Source organism: Thalassophryne amazonica, chromosome 12 (assembly GCF_902500255.1).
Source record: "Thalassophryne amazonica chromosome 12, fThaAma1.1, whole genome shotgun sequence".
Classification (NCBI taxonomy): Eukaryota; Metazoa; Chordata; class Actinopteri; order Batrachoidiformes; family Batrachoididae; genus Thalassophryne; species Thalassophryne amazonica.
In genome coordinates, this window is record NC_047114.1 from 11727778 (window position 1) to 11743823 (window position 16046).

Here is a 16046-nt window from a genome sequence, read left to right on the forward strand (position 1 = left end):
ATTACAGGATGATTTAAATGTCCAGACAGAGTGAAACCACCGGCGCGTTTCATTCCACATCAGCTCTAAAATCATAATAGTGATCAAACATCATGATCTGAAATTTAAAAAAAAAAAGTTGGAAAACTGCTTCACTTTCCCAAACTCAACTTTAAAGTGGTTAAAGAAGTGGTTCTACATGGATGAATTGTTTTTGCTTTTATTTCTATGTTGCATGAGGAAAGTGAAACAATTAGTTTCCCGACTTTTTTTAAGTGACTTCAACATGTCAGATGAGTCTAGATTTTATGATGTAAGCATTGACAATGTGCTGCAGTGCTGACTTTCTTTAAAAATCCAAATGAAAATGATGCATGTGAGGGAAACTCCAGCAGCGGGGAGTGATGACATCACATGCAAATATGACATGAAGCTCCTTCCAAAAGAATTGGGATATGGTCAGTTATTTAGTTTTTGCTTTCTGTTGAGAAACCAGGCTCTGACACCACAGGAACGATATAAGTCTGAAAGTGTTCTGTTGATAGAAACTGAAGCCGTGGTTTTTCTTCCTGTTTTGTTTGTTTTGTTCTGTTTTTTGCATCTTTGACCCCTTTGTGACATGGTGTGCAACAGCTTTACCAGCACTAACATGAAAGCATAGCGTGATGCGAGTGAATGAAATGCACAACACGCTGTGACCCGTCTGTCTGATGGAGAATGTGATCTTTTGCCCCGCCCCATTTTTTCTTTGTGTTTGTTCTCAATGTGGCTCTTTTGTTTTTGTGTCTTGAATCACACGACGGGGGACAAGCAGGTTCATTCTGTGTGCATGTGCTTTCCCCCTAGACTCTGGCTGCCCTAACGAGAAATTCGATAAATCTACTTCCAAACCATCTTGCACAAGCTTTGCATGTCCACTCTGGTCCTGAGGAAATTAACAAGCGAATAGAGAGCGCCATCGACTTACGGAGTGGTGATAAGTTGAGACGAGAGCATATCAAGCCTTTCTCACTGATGTTTAAAGACTCCAGCCTGGAAGAGAAGGTAGCTGAGGTCTTAGACAGAGAACTCTTCCTCCTCTTCCTCCTCCTCTGTCTCTCCCTCCTCACACCTCTTCTTAGCGATCACTCTCATGAACTACTCAATCAATCAATTCCTCAATCAAACAATCAATCAGCTTTTTTGGTTTTCTGTCATGAGTAAGCTAAAGGTTTTGAACATGCAGTTGATAGAGGCTTTTATTTTGTTTCTATTTTGTTTATTTCAGTCACTGAGATAAAATGTAGTAAATCAGCCAAAAAAATTATAATGTCAAAATAAAAAGAAATGAGGGAAAATCTAAGTAATAGTGGGAGTCTGGTCAGGTTGGGTCAGGTCAGGGTGCACGCACCAGTGCTGCAGTCCTCATGGACGGGCTTCAGGTCCCGACTCAGGTACCGGCAGCTCAAACAATCTCATGAAAGTGAGCGTATGAGTGCCACAGTGAGTTCCTCATCCAGTCCAACCTGGTCTGGTCTCTAGTGGCTCAGCATACAGCATCTCTGCGCCGGACCAGGATTGGGGGGTAACCGTGCTATAAACACAAATCTCGCCCAGTCCCACTCTGTTGAGTTTGAACACTTTATTTTAACGTATGTTCTCATTATTGCACTCTGTGCGAGACATCAGACCGCACAGATTCTTTGCACGTTTCACTAAGCATTGCTAGCATTGCTAACGGGAGCTGTGTTGCCTACTCTGCTACATGAGCTGCACTTATTCCACACTTCAAACTATTTTTTTTAACAAACTGCTCGGCTGTACTTTACAGCTGACATTTTTATTTTAAACTTTGATTTAAACAGGAAACTAATTTGTAGCCACACCATTAAGTATTTTCCTGAGTGTAAGTTGCTGAGTGTAAGGTGTTTTTTTGTTTGTTTGTTTTGTTTGCTGATCAAACTCCTTCAGCTTACTTATGACCAAACGCCGGCGGTCGTGTTCTGCTGTCACGCTGCGGTTACACTCCATATGGCAACTCTACTGAGCAAAATATGTTGTTGGCCCAGTTGCAGCTTTAGAGCTAACACAAACTGTCACAACAAAATCAATAATCCTAACATTACCTGATGAACACATTTATCAGATGTTTCCTCAGACATTTAGCTCCATACCTTTCTTTTAAAGTCAACCTTATGCTAACTAGCCAAGGTAGCGAAATGCCCCACTGTTTTGACTGACCTAGAGTGCCTTAATTGACAGAGTGGCGACATGCCAAGTCGAAAAAAATGGTTATTTATTCGCTGAAAATGATGGGTTTCGGTGCAGTTGGAAGCACAAATACACAATCAATCAATCAATCAATTTTATTTCTATAGCGCCAAATCACAACAAACAGTTGCCCCAAGGCGCTTTATATTGTAAGGCAAGGCCATACAATATTTACGTAAAAACCCCAACGGTCAAAACGACCCCCTGTGAGCAAGCACTTGGCGACAGTGGGAAGGAAAAACTCCCTTTTAACAGGAAGAAACCTCCAGCAGAACCAGGCTCAGGGAGGGGCAGTCTTCTGCTGGGACTGGTTGGGGCTGAGGGAGAGAACCAGGAAAAAGACATGCTGTGGAGGGGAGCAGAGATCAATCACTAATGATTAAATGCAGAGTGGTGCATACAGAGCAAAAAGAGAAAGAAACAGTGCATCATGGGAACCCCCCCAGCAGTCTACGTCTATAGCAGCATAACTAAGGGATGGTTCAGGGTCACCTGATCCAGCCCTAACTATAAGCTTTAGCAAAAAGGAAAGTTTTAAGCCTAATCTTAAAAGTAGAGAGGGTGTCTGTCTCCCTGATCTGAATTGGGAGCTGGTTCCACAGGAGAGGAGCCTGAAAGCTGAAGGCTCTGCCTCCCATTCTACTCTTACAACCCTAGGAACTACAAGTAAGCCTGCAGTCTGAGAGCGAAGTGCTCTATTGGGGTGATATGGTACTATGAGGTCCCTAAGATAAGATGGGACCTGATTATTCAAAACCTTATAAGTAAGAAGAAGAATTTTAAATTCTATTCTAGAATTAACAGGAAGCCAATGAAGAGAGGCCAATATGGGTGAGATATGCTCTCTCCTTCTAGTCCCCGTCAGTACTCTAGCTGCAGCATTTTGAATTAACTGAAGGCTTTTCAGGGAACTTTTAGGACAACCTGATAATAATGAATTACAATAGTCCAGCCTAGAGGAAATAAATGCATGAATTAGTTTTTCAGCATCACTCTGAGACAAGACCTTTCTAATTTTAGAGATATTGCGTAAATGCAAAAAAGCAGTCCTACATATTTGTTTAATATGCGCATTGAATGACATATCCTGATCAAAAATGACTCCAAGATTTCTCACAGTATTACTAGAGGTCAGGGTAATGCCATCCAGAGTAAGGATCTGGTTAGACACTATGTGTCTAAGATTTGTGGGGCCAAATACAATAACTTCAGTTTTATCTGAGTTTAAAAGCAGGAAATTAGAGGTCATCCATGTCTTTATGTCTGTAAGACAATCCTGCAGTTTAGCTAATTGGTGTGTGTCCTCTGGCTTCATGGATAGATAAAGCTGGGTATCATCTGCGTAACAATGAAATTTAAGCAATGCCGTCTAATAATACTGCCTAAGGGAAGCATGTATAAAGTGAATAAATTGGTCCTAGCACAGAGCCTTGTGGAACTCCATAATTAACCTTAGTCTGTGAAGAAGATTCCCCATTTACATGAACAAATTGTAATCTATAAGATAAATATGATTCAACCCACCGCAGCGCAGTGCCTTTAATACCTATGGCATGCTCTAATCTCTGTAATAAAATTTTATGGTCAACAGTATCAAAAGCAGCACTGAGGTCTAACAGAACAAGCACAGAGATGAGTCCACTTTCGGAGGCCATAAGAAGATCATTTGTAACCTTCACTAATGCTGTTTCTGTACTATGATGAATTCTAAAACCTGACTGAAACTCTTCAAATAGACCATTCCTCTGCAGATGATCAGTTAGCTGTTTTACAACTACCCTTTCAAGAATTTTTGAGAGAAAAGGAAGGTAAGGTTGGAGATTGGCCTATAATTAGCTAAGATAGCTGGGTCAAGTGATGGCTTTTTAAGTAATGGTTTAATTACTGCCACCTTAAAAGCCTGTGGTACATAGCCAACTAATAAAGATAGATTGATCATATTTAAGATCGAAGCATTAAATAATGGTAGGGCTTCCTTGAGCAGCCTGGTAGGAATGGGGTCTAATAGACATGTTGATGGTTTGGATGAAGTAACTAATGAAAATAACTCAGACAGAACAATCTGAGAGAAAGAGTCTAACCAAATACCGGCATCACTGAAAGCAGCCAAAGATAACGATACGTCTTTGGGATGGTTATGAGTAATTTTTTCTCTAATAGTTAAATTTTATTAGCAAAGAAAGTCATGAAGTCATTACTAGTTAAAGTTAAAGGAATACTCGGCTCAGTAAAGCTCTGACTCTTTGTCAGGCTGGCTACAGTGCTGAAAAGAAACCTGGGGTTGTTCTTATTTCTTCAATTAGTGATGAGTAGTAAGATGTCCTAGCTTTACGGAGGGCTTTTTTTATAGAGCAACAGACTCTTTTTCCAGGCTAAGTGAAGATCTTCTAAATTAGTGAGATGCCATTTCCTCTCCAACTTACGGGTTATCTGCTTTAAGCTGCGAGTTTGTGAGTTATACCACGGAGTCAGGCACTTCTGATTTAAAGCTCTCTTTGTCAGAGGAGCTACAGCATCCAAAGTTGTCTTCAATGAGGATGTAAAACTATTGACGAGATACTCTATCTCACTTACAGAGTTTAGGTAGCTACTCTGCACTGTGTTGGTATATGGCATTAGAGAACATAAAGAAGGAATCATATCCTTAAACCTAGTTACAGCGCTTTCTGAAAGACTTCTAGTGTAATGAAACTTATTCCCCACTGCTGGGTAGTCCATCAGAGTAAATGTAAATGTTATTAAGAAATGATCAGTTTTCAGGGAATACTGTTAAGTCTTCAATTTCCATACCATAAGTCAGAACAAGATCTAAGATATGATTAAAGTGGTGGGTGGACTCATTTACATTTTGAGCAAAGCCAATTGAGTCTATAATAGATTAGGGTTTCAAGATGTACAGATTCCCTTTAGATTCGAACAGAAGACAAATTGGGAAAATAAAGTCAGCCGTGTGGGATGGAAACTGACTTCATTGTCAAAGCTTTGCAAGGTAAACTTATTGTTCAGTCCCATGTACAGTAAAACTCACCTAAACCGTCATCGTATAACGAGATATTCACAGTCACCGGACAAAAAAGTCCCAAAGTTTTTGTATTGTTTTCTGTGTAATAAACGCCATATATAATGGATTTTGTACAATGGATTTTTCACTCACATCAGATAAAATGTCCAGTCCGATCACAGTGTATTTCCATTAAAAACCCTCGCATGTTGGACCGGAGTTATTTCTGTGATTAAAAGCCTGGCCGTTTATTTTATTCACATCATGCTCAGACTCGGACCTGCAGCCTGATGTGCACCTGTTAAATCAGACACAGCAAAAGGCTGTGATTTTGGCACTTTTCTGCTTTTCACTGCTTTGTCTCCCATCATATTTTAATAGTTTTTGCAGTGCGCACACTGATTAAAAATGGATCAGAAATTCTGCAAACTTACAACACAAAGTCCATAAAAGAGGAAATTGTACAGCTTACCTTTGAACTAGAGGTGATGATTGTAGAAAGAACAGCTTGTTGAGGGTTGGATTAGTCCATAATAAAGCATAATCCAGAGAGGGAGAACTTTAAAACTGTCATGCACTTCATTGCATGACAGAGTTACAGAGCTGCAGAAGCATAAATCAGGCTTTAAATTAATGAAGTAAATCATCAGAAATTGTAAATTTATGCTAATTTGATGACTATTTTTATATTTATTTTGATAGTACCTGGATGTGTTGCTGTATGTGTTTAAATGATTTTAAAAATTGTTGAAAACATAAAAGATTCAGCAGAGTTGCAGCCAAAATGGCGCCATGATCTGAGTTGACGCCACTCTCTCAATTAAGGCACTCAAGACTGACCTAGCCTACTTCGCCAGTTAACAGTGACATGAAATTAATGTTTTGAACTGTTCAGTCTTTTCTTAATTACAGATAAACTATGAACTTCAAACTGTTTACAAGCTAGCTAGTACATGTTAAAACAATTTCTGATGAGAGTTTGAAACAAAGTTTCAGTTAAAAATTGAACTCTTGAACCAATGAAATCAGTTGAACTTGAAGGTGTCGCTCACATGTAAATATTAGCAAGAAATCACTTTGAAATGATAAAAATTTTCTGAGTGAAAATGATGTGTGACTGCCGCAGTACAGTGTTATGAAAACATAGGTATCCTCAGCTTATTTTTACTTTTTATCTCTTTTTGCTTTTGACAGACGTGTGCTGTATTCACTAAAAAAAACAAAATCAGAGATGTCTTCTTAAAAAGATTTTAAAACAAATGACTTCCATGTCTGACAGATGACTAATCTCTCAAACCTCCGGCATGTTTGTCAGAAATGATTTATTATTATTATTTATAAGATGAAACAGCAGTTTGTTCAAAAGCTACAAGCCTGAGACACAAAGTGGTCCAAAAATCAGCCTGTATTCAAAATCCACCATTTTTCGAATTCAATTTATTTTCATTTATATAGCGCCAAATCACAACAGAGTTGCCTCAAGGCGCTTCACACAGGTAAGGTCTAACCTTATCAACCCCCAGAGCAACAGTGGTAAGGAAAAACTCCCTCTGAGGAAGAAACCTCAAGCAGACCAGACTCAAAGGGGTGACCCTCTGCTTGGGCCGTGCTACAAAACATAAATTACAGAACAATTCACAGAAACAATTCATGGATGAATATACAAGAATTGCTGTTGGTGCACAGGACAGGAGGCTTGCCAACACGAATACAACTCCCATCTCTGGATGGAGCTGCACCTTAAACAGAGAGAAAAAACAGAATCAGGCATCAGAAAAACAAAAAATACTGTATAATTTGCCAGCATTAAACAACAAGAAAAACAGAAGAAATACTAAGGTGATCGCCGGTCGCTAGCCCTAAACTTACCTAAAAGACCCAGAATTTAGGTAAAATTGAGGCAGCGACACACGACAAATGAATTAAAAGAGTAAAAAGTGTAAAACAAAACTGTACCAGCATGCTAGCCATATGAAAGGGAAACGAAGTGCGTCTTAAGTCTGGACTTGAAAGTCTCCACAAAATCTGACTGTTTTATTGACGCAGGGAGATCATTCCACAGAACAGGGGCACGATAAGAGAAAGTTCTGTGACCCGCAGACTTCTTATTCACCCGAGGGACACAAAGTAGTCCTGCACCCTGAGAACGCAAAGCCCAGGCCGGTACGTTTAATTAGGTCAGCTAGGTAGGGAGGTGCCAGTCCATGAATAATTTTATAGGTTAGTAGCAGAACCTTAAAATCTGATCTCACTGGGACAGGAAGCCAGTGAAGAGACGCCAAAATGGGTGTAATGTGGTTGTACTTTCTGCTTCGTGTCAAAAGTCTGGCTGCACCATCTTGGAATCTGATCATTGAAATCAATCATATAGAAATGTAAATACTATGACAGTACAAAGCAAAGTGTCCTCAAAAAGTGAGTGGCTGTACAAGAAGGAGACCAGTGAGGGAAGCCCCCAAGACACCCATGACATCACTGAAGAAGTTACAAGCTTCAGTAACTGTGATTGAACAGAGTGTGCATAGAACTGTTTTTAATCCTCGACTGTGAAGCAACACACAAAGGAGTGGCACACACAGTCTCTCCAGTCAGAATTAGCACATACATTTTTCACTATTTCATGGCCGTCATGGGTTTTTTTGTGACATCCTTCACTACTTTCTTGTCGCTTGTACCTCTGAGACACCTATGACACCTACATCTCTGAAGGGGTTTTAAGCTCAGTAACTTCAGAGTTACAAAGTGACAAGAAATTAGTGGGGGAAGTCACCAAGACAGCTGTTACAACCATTAAAAGATTCAGTAGCTGTGACTGGAGAGACTGTGAAGACAACCAGCATTGTCTGTTGCTTCAAGATTAGATATATGCATAAGCTCAAGCCTAGATTTTATCTTGAGGCAACCGACAAAGTCGGTGTACACACAGTCTCTCCAGTCACAGCTACTGAATCTTTTAACTACTTCATAGTTGTCACGGGTCTCTCGGCTTCCTTCACTGATTTCTTGTGACTTGTACTCGCTATGAAGCCCCAGAGACACCTGTATTTCTGAAGGAGATACGAGCTTCAGCACATTTAGACTTAGAAAGTGACAAGAAACTGGTGAGGGAAGCCACCAAGACACCTGGTACCACTCTGAAGTAGTTAAAAGATTCAGTAGCTGTGACTCGAGAGACTGTGCAGACAACTGCTATTGTCTGTTGCTTCAAGATTAGAAATAGGGTCAAGATTGTCACAACAAACATGGGAGACTCAAGACTAGAGTTCCTCCATCTTCTTGAAAGAAAAAGAAAATGTTTCTTGGTTTCACTCGACAATGAAGCTGTGACTGGTGCAGCAGCAGATAAGAGTCGTAAGAACAGTCTGTAAGTTTGTTTGCACATACCGGCTGTGACTACAGCAGCCGTCAGAATGACACCAACTTCTGCACACAGAAAATATAATTTAGGAAAAAATGTCTGAAGATCTTCAACAACTGCATCATATCAGCTCCAACTTGGAAAATTCTGTTGTTTCCATAGCAACCCTATGAGAGTGATTTGCTGTACAGTCACCAACTGGTTTTGGATTTATTGTATTTTGTTTCTAATTCTGTTATTAGTTATATAAGTTATGTTTCCTGACCGTAGAGCGATATGGAAGTCATTATGTTAACAGTTTGATGAACGCTGTGTGCTTCTGTAGCTTTTTATTTGTGGCGTTAACCTTGTACTTTTGAGTTGACCTGTCACTCCCCCGTATCTGTGTGAACCTTTGACACGACCTCTTTGCTATGTTGTGACTTGCTGTTCCTCTTCCATTTTTTATTTCTCATATTTATTTTGTTGTCGCTTAGAGTGAGGGCGGGGCAGCGAGGTCACGGTGGAGGGAAGCTGAAGATGAGTCAGACTGTCAGTCAGGAAACAATGATTCATCAGACCAATGGCAAAAAAAAAAAAACTTTCCGAAATGTCAGAACCAACTTTTAGGAAACTTTTGAGAGGTGATGCAGTGAAACATCATGGGAGGGCAGACTGTTCCAGCATCTTTTGTCTCACTTACACTTATGAGGCACCTGTATTGTTTGTTTGTTTGTTTCTCTTAAGTAGTTTATTTTCAGGGTGTTAGAAAAAACAAATCTTGAATTTGGTGAAGCTCATTTCAGAAAAATAGTTGATTGCAAGTTATAAGGTTATATCAATCAATCAGTTAACTAATTCAACAGCAAAACAATAATCTCCATGTGTGACAGTTTTTTTTATTTTATGAAAATCTGTTTAATTGCCAGAAACTGGTTTTAAACAGCTTTGAACCAGCTGATTGTCAGCTAGTTATAAACAGCCCTTGTCCAGCGATATCTGACTTTTAAATATATATATATATATATATATATATATATATATATATATATATATATATATATATATATATATATATTATATATATATACACAAGTTTCTGCTTTTAGCCATGAGAAATAGTCCTTAAATTTTGTGGAGGCTGTTGATATGGTTCCGTACTTGGTGATGAACTTGATGGCATTGAAGCTGTGCCGGAGGTAAATGACAAATTTCAAGCTCAAAACTAAGGGTTAGTGGTTAAGGTTAGGGTTAGAAACTGACATTGAGTAGTTTTAAATGGCAGTGGATGCTGCATAATCCCAATTTGCAGTTTGCATAAGGTACCGTATTGATAGCAGTGGCCTAAATTTTATTCTGAGTGGAATTTTTTTTAAAAAGTCTAAAATGTCGCTGGTTTATGCTGAACAATTGATTCATTTTCAGGCAGTGGTTTCAAACACTTCCATTAAGGTTCAAGAGGGTTCAGGTTTTATTTCTACTGATTTCATTCATAAGCTCTGCCCCTTTATTCAGATTGAAATCAAAGGTAAGTGTAATAAGCCTGAAATAAATAAACTCACATGGTGGAGCCTGTGGTTCCTCCAAAAAGCCTGCTCCCTCGTGATCCTTTCTGGAAGATATCTGAGCCGCTGTTTTTGGGTGTCATGCAACTAACCACCCATTAGATGGCGCCGTACCTTCCCTCAGGACCCACAGCTAACCCACCAGCTCCAGTCTCTCTCTACTGCAGGGGTGGGCAATTAATTTGTACAAGGGGCCACATAGGGAACCTGAATTATGCCCAAGGGCCACACCATCGATAACGCGACTGGTCTCCCATTACAATTTTACAAAAAATTACCTATTTAATAGCTTTTATAGGTAATTTTTATTATTGTAATAATAATATGTAAATATTTAAATATACCTAAATAAACCTCTCTAATGATTTGCAACACACAAGCTTGACATTTTTAATATATGTAATAATAATCACAGACCTCATGAGGGCCGGACAGAGACATGCAAAGGGCCGCATGTGGCCCCCGGGCCGCAGTTTTCCCAGGTCTGCTCTAATGCCTGTGGTTGAACCTGTGCATGTTTCAGTGTTGTGGCCTGGCGTGTTTGAGCTCCACCTCTCAGTGTTCAGTTGTCTCTGTTTCGTCTGGAACCATCATCGCTTCCCTTTATCTCCTCTTCCTCTCCCTCTTCATGGTGCAGTACTCCCAGATGAGGGACGAAGTCTTCAAGTCCAACCTGGTCTGCGCCTTCATCGTGCTCATCTTCATCACCACCATCCAAAGCCTTCTTCCATCTGCCAGGTAAACGAGGAGCAACTTTTGAGCAGGTGGAAGACTCAGACTGACAGAATCAAGCCACAAAAATATTTCTGTGGGAACCTGTTTGCATTTTATATTATTGGAAATATTGGATGACTCTGAGACCAAACAGCCTTGAAACAGGACTGAGGTAGCAACTTCAGAAGAAATGTCTATCAAGAGAACTATCTGGTAGCACCAGTAGCTTTGACCAACTTGATACTGCAGAGAAGCAGGCAGGTTGGAGCCCTCTGATGTCTCGTGAAGGTGTTGCAAGATTAATTCAAATCTGCATATCTTTGGTCTGTGATTGTTTAGTGTTTGGCTGCCCTTATCATTGATCCTGTTTGTGAGTTCAAGGATGAGATTTCAAGATGCATTCAGGGACTGGAGAGTGTCCAGTTTGGTGACCTCAGAGTTGCATCTCTACTTTTTGCAGATTATGACCCCTGATGCACACTGAGCAGGTTTGTGGCCAATTGTGAAGTGAATGGGATGAGAATTAGCAACTCCAAATTTGAGACCATGTTCTTCTGTTGGAAAGGGTGGATTGTTCCCTCTGGGACAAGGGGAGAGTTATTGCCCCAGGTGGAAGCATTTAAGTTTTTTGAGGTCTTGTTCACGAATGGGAGTAAGTTGGAGCATGAGATCAATAGATGGACTGAGGCTGCATCTGATGTTTTACGGATGCTGTACTGGACTGTTCTGGTGACGAAAGAGCTGAGCCACAAGGTAAGACTCTCAATTGACCTGTCAATTTACTCTCCAATTCTCAGCTATGGTCATGAACTTATTCTTTTGGTAATAACCGAAAGAATAAGTGGTAGAAGTGAGAATCCTTTGTTGGGTATCCGGGCTTACACTCCTGGGCAGGGTGAGAAGCTTGTCTATCCAGGAAGGACTTGGAGTAAACCTGCGGCTTCTTTGCATTGAAAGGGGTCAGCTGAGTTGGTTCTGGCATTCGTGAGTTGCTCGCTGGTTGTCTCCCTAGGGAGGTCTTCCGAGCATGTACAACTGGAAGGAGGCCTGGGGAAGACCCAGGGCATGCTGAAGGGATTATATTTCCCAACTGGCTTGGGAATGCCTTGGAATTCCCCAGGGAGAGTTAGAAGGATAAGGGAATGTGGGATCAGCTCCCTGATATGCTGCCATCATGACCTAAACCCAGATAAGCAACAGAAAATGAAAGGAAAAAAGTTTGGTTATGGTCTGATGAAGCCTGTCTGGACAAGCTGACCCAGATTTTCCAACCAAATGTATGTCAGTGTCAGGACCCTCAGATGTCATGTGAGAGGGTCGCGAGATGAGCTCATGTATCTTGGGCAGGGGTGTTCAACTTGTTCCAGCCACTCCACCAGGTGATTTCACTGATTAACATCACTTTGAGCAGATGGAATCTGTTAATCAGTGAAATCACCAGGTTCAGTGGGTGGTTGCAAAGAAAACCTGCACCCTCTCGGCCCTTTCTGGAGCGAGTTGAATACCCCCGATCTTGGGTGTCAAATAATTTGGTGTTGCATAATCATGTTGAAGAAAACAGAGGTGCAGATGTCCCCATGGATGATGCGAACCTGCGTTGCCAAGGACAACGTTATATGCAGCTCAGTCAACCACCAAGAGATGGCGTCTTAGCTTGGGGACAAGTTTAAAAAAATCTACATGAGGGTTACGTCACACGTTTTGGGGGTTCCAGTACATTGAAGTACATTATATATGTTTTATTTGTACTAGAACAAAACAAAGTCAGCAGTCCAATCACACTGTGTGGGTGGAGCTAAAAATAGCTCCTAGATCTGGTTTAAATTATATGGAATCTTAGGATCATGGTGGAGGCACGTGCACCGACGAGCCCTCAGCTGATGATTTATTTATTGTTTCCCTATAGGATGGTAACCATGGTGATCCAGTTCTCAGTGCTTATCGTCCTCCACTCCTGTCTGGTCCTAGTTACCACGGCGGAAGACTACAAATGTCTGCCTCTGGTCCTGTGCAAGGCTTGTTGCTGGATCAACGAGACATATGCTGCAAGAAATGTCATCGTCTTTGTCTCCATCCTCATCAACTTCCTGGCAGCCATGATCAATATCGTGAGTTTAGACTTCATTTTTAATTTTGGGTCATACTGAAAGCTGGATGAGCTGAGACTGGTTCCTGATGAACCCAGTTCTGTTACTTAGAAAAGGACTTGCTTGATATATTATGAGGTTTCTTGTGTTCTTGTTCCCTTTGAAGATCTTCCTGACATACATTTAGTTCAAGCACCGCATCAGTTTTTAATTTAGAATAGTGCCCAGTTGCCAAGATGCCATCTCAAGGTTGCTTTGCTGTCCATATCAAGCAGGTCGACACCCTTATTATTTATACAGACTCGACGTTCTGAAAACAGCAAGCAAAAAGTGACAAGGAAACAAAACTTTTAACAGAAAGAAACCTCATGCAAACCAGACTTTATGGAGGGGCCACCTGAGGGCTGGGAGCGGGGGGGTGGGAGGGGGAGTGTTGGATCAATGGCAGAAGAAACAACAGTAACAATAGTAACAAACATAATATAGCTCCACCACAGTCTCAGCTCACGTTATGCTTTTAGTCTTTTCTTCTTGCTTTTGATGTCTTCTCTAAGATTCTAAATTCCTGTGATCCACATCCTGATCCATGTTCCTGATCACTATCTTTAAACTGTCTTCATGTCTTCCTTTGATCCTGTAATGAGGAATATGAAGCAGATTATGACTTTGATCTAACAACTTTGGTCATTCTTGCTGTGACCATTTAATTAAGATCATTGATTAAAATCATCAGAATCAAAGGTCAGATCAAAGGAGTCTTTCAAGTTAATAACTTGCAGGTACTTACGTAGTTACTGTCAGTTACTCTCAGTTTACTTACTCAGTGGCTTTTAATTAAATTCATTAAAGCCATAGAGATCATGTGCTTACTGATCAATTAAAAATCAATCACTTGCAGGTACTTAGTTCCTGCCAGTTACTCTCGAGTTAGCTATTTACTCAGTAATTTTTACTTTAATGCATTTAGTTAATCTAAATCACTCAGTTCCAATAACGCTCAAGTTAACCTGTTACTTTTAATCACTTGCCTCTAAACAATCAGTTACTTCACTAATTTACAATTACTGTACATTGTTATTTCTGCTGCTCCTTCTGTAGTCATTCAGTATGGATTACTTTTATTTTATTTGCCTTTGAACAATAATTGAAAGCAAAATCTGCTCTTTGATCTGGATCCACACCAGCATCTAATCACATATTCTTTGACCCAAGAGCTACCTGTCTGCCTTGTCTCGTTGAAATTAGTTACTTTTTTTTAGAGAGAGAGAGAGAGAGAGAGAGAGAGAGAGAGAGAGAGAGAGAGAGAGAGAGAGAGAGAGCGGCAGAGAGGGGTGTGAGAGAGAGAGAGAGCGAGAGAGAGAGAGGGGGAGAGGGTGATGCCGATATCTTTGCAGGAGAATGAAGGTCTAAGTCTTTATGGTCCTAGTGCTTTCTGTCTTACTGTATGGTTATGAGACTTGGGTGCCAACCAGTGACATAAGGCAAAGAAGGCATGTCTCTGGTACCAGGTCTCTTTGGAGACTTCTTGGGTCCCACTGGAATGACTTTGTACAACCCCAATTCCAATGAAGTTGGGATGTTGTGTGACATGTAAATAAAAACAGAATACAATAATTTGCAAATCCTCTTCAACCTATATTCAATTGAATACACCACAAAGACAAGATATTTAATGTTCAAACTGATAAACTTTATTGTTTTTGTGCAAATATTTGCTCATTTTGAAATGGATGCCTGCAACACGTTTCAAAAAAGTTGGGACAGTGTTATGTTAACCACTTTGTTACATCACCTTTCCTCCTAACAACACTCAATAAGCGTTTGGGAACTGAGGACACTAATTGTTAGTGTCATGATTGGGTATAAAAGGAGCATCCCCAAAAGGCTCAGCCATTCACAAGCAAAGATGGGGTGAGGATCACCACTTTGTGAACAGCTGCATGAAAAAATAGTCCAACAGTTTAAGAACAATGTTTCTCAATGTTCATTTGCAAGGAATTTAGGGATTCCATCATCTACAGTCTATAATATAATCAGAAGATTCAGAGAATCTGGAGAACTTTCTACACGTAAGCGGCAAGGCTGAAAACCAACATTGAATACCCGTGACTGTCGACACCTCAGGCGGCACTGCATTAAAAACCAACATCATTGTGTAAAGGATGTTACCACGTAATTTACATTTTACATAACGTCCCAACTTCATTGGATTTGGGGTTGTATCAAGTGAAGGGTTACTTTGTAAAATGGACTGCATTTATATAGCACTTTTCCATTTGCATCAGACACTCAAAGTGCTTTACAAATAATGCCTCACATTCACCCTGATGTGAGGGTGCTACCATACAAGGCATTCACTACACACTGGGAGCAATAGGGGATTAATAACCTTGCCAAGGGCCCTTAGTGATTTTCCAGTCAGGCTGGGATTTGAACCGAGGATCTTCTGGTCTCAAGCCCAACGCCTTAACCACTAGACATCACCTCTCCTAAGTCGTGGGATGTGATGGTCTAGTGACCATCACATCCCACTACTTAGGAGGTCAGCAAGATCACGGACAGTGTGAGGGAACATCAGCTACCACATTTTGTTCATGTTGTGTGTCATGATCCAGCATGTAGGTGCTCGGGTTGAGGACCCCAGTGGATGGAGAAGGTCAAGGACACACCCATATGTCACTTGGCTGCAGCAGATAGATGGTTACTTTGGAGAGGTGTGGTTGGTTGCCTTCCAGGAACTAAAGTGGTTCTGTGATGTGGTCGATCCAGTGTATGCTCCCAGACTTCTTAAGAGAATAAAATAAATAAATAATATTAATGGTGTATATTGAATTGGATGTTGAGCAGTGTCATGTTGGAGGATGGTAAATGCTGATCTGGCTCACCTATGAATAGTGACAGGAAGGGGGCGACAGAGAGGAAACAGGGTGACTACAGGAGAGAAGGAGGAGATCCAATGACCTGCACTTTGATGGTAAAATTACATAAAGAGGGAGAGGATGAGAGGAGGATGGAGACTCTAACCCTACAACAGCATCCCACAGGGACACTACAGGAACTCTGGACCAGACCTCAAAAAGGAACTCTAAGCTTCAAACCTCATGAGCAGCCGT

At 40.7% G+C, this 16046-nt stretch overlaps 1 protein-coding gene across 1 annotated transcript in view; it reads left to right on the top strand.

Moving 5' to 3' along the window:
- The window catches only part of adcy8 (adenylate cyclase 8 (brain)), a 304694-nt gene that overhangs the window by 193799 nt on the left and 94849 nt on the right, over positions 1 to 16046 (top strand). Inside the window, 3 exon segments of the mRNA XM_034182725.1 lie at positions 826 to 1023; positions 10770 to 10870; positions 12753 to 12954. Of these exon segments, the coding sequence (XP_034038616.1) occupies positions 826 to 1023; positions 10770 to 10870; positions 12753 to 12954 (501 nt within the window).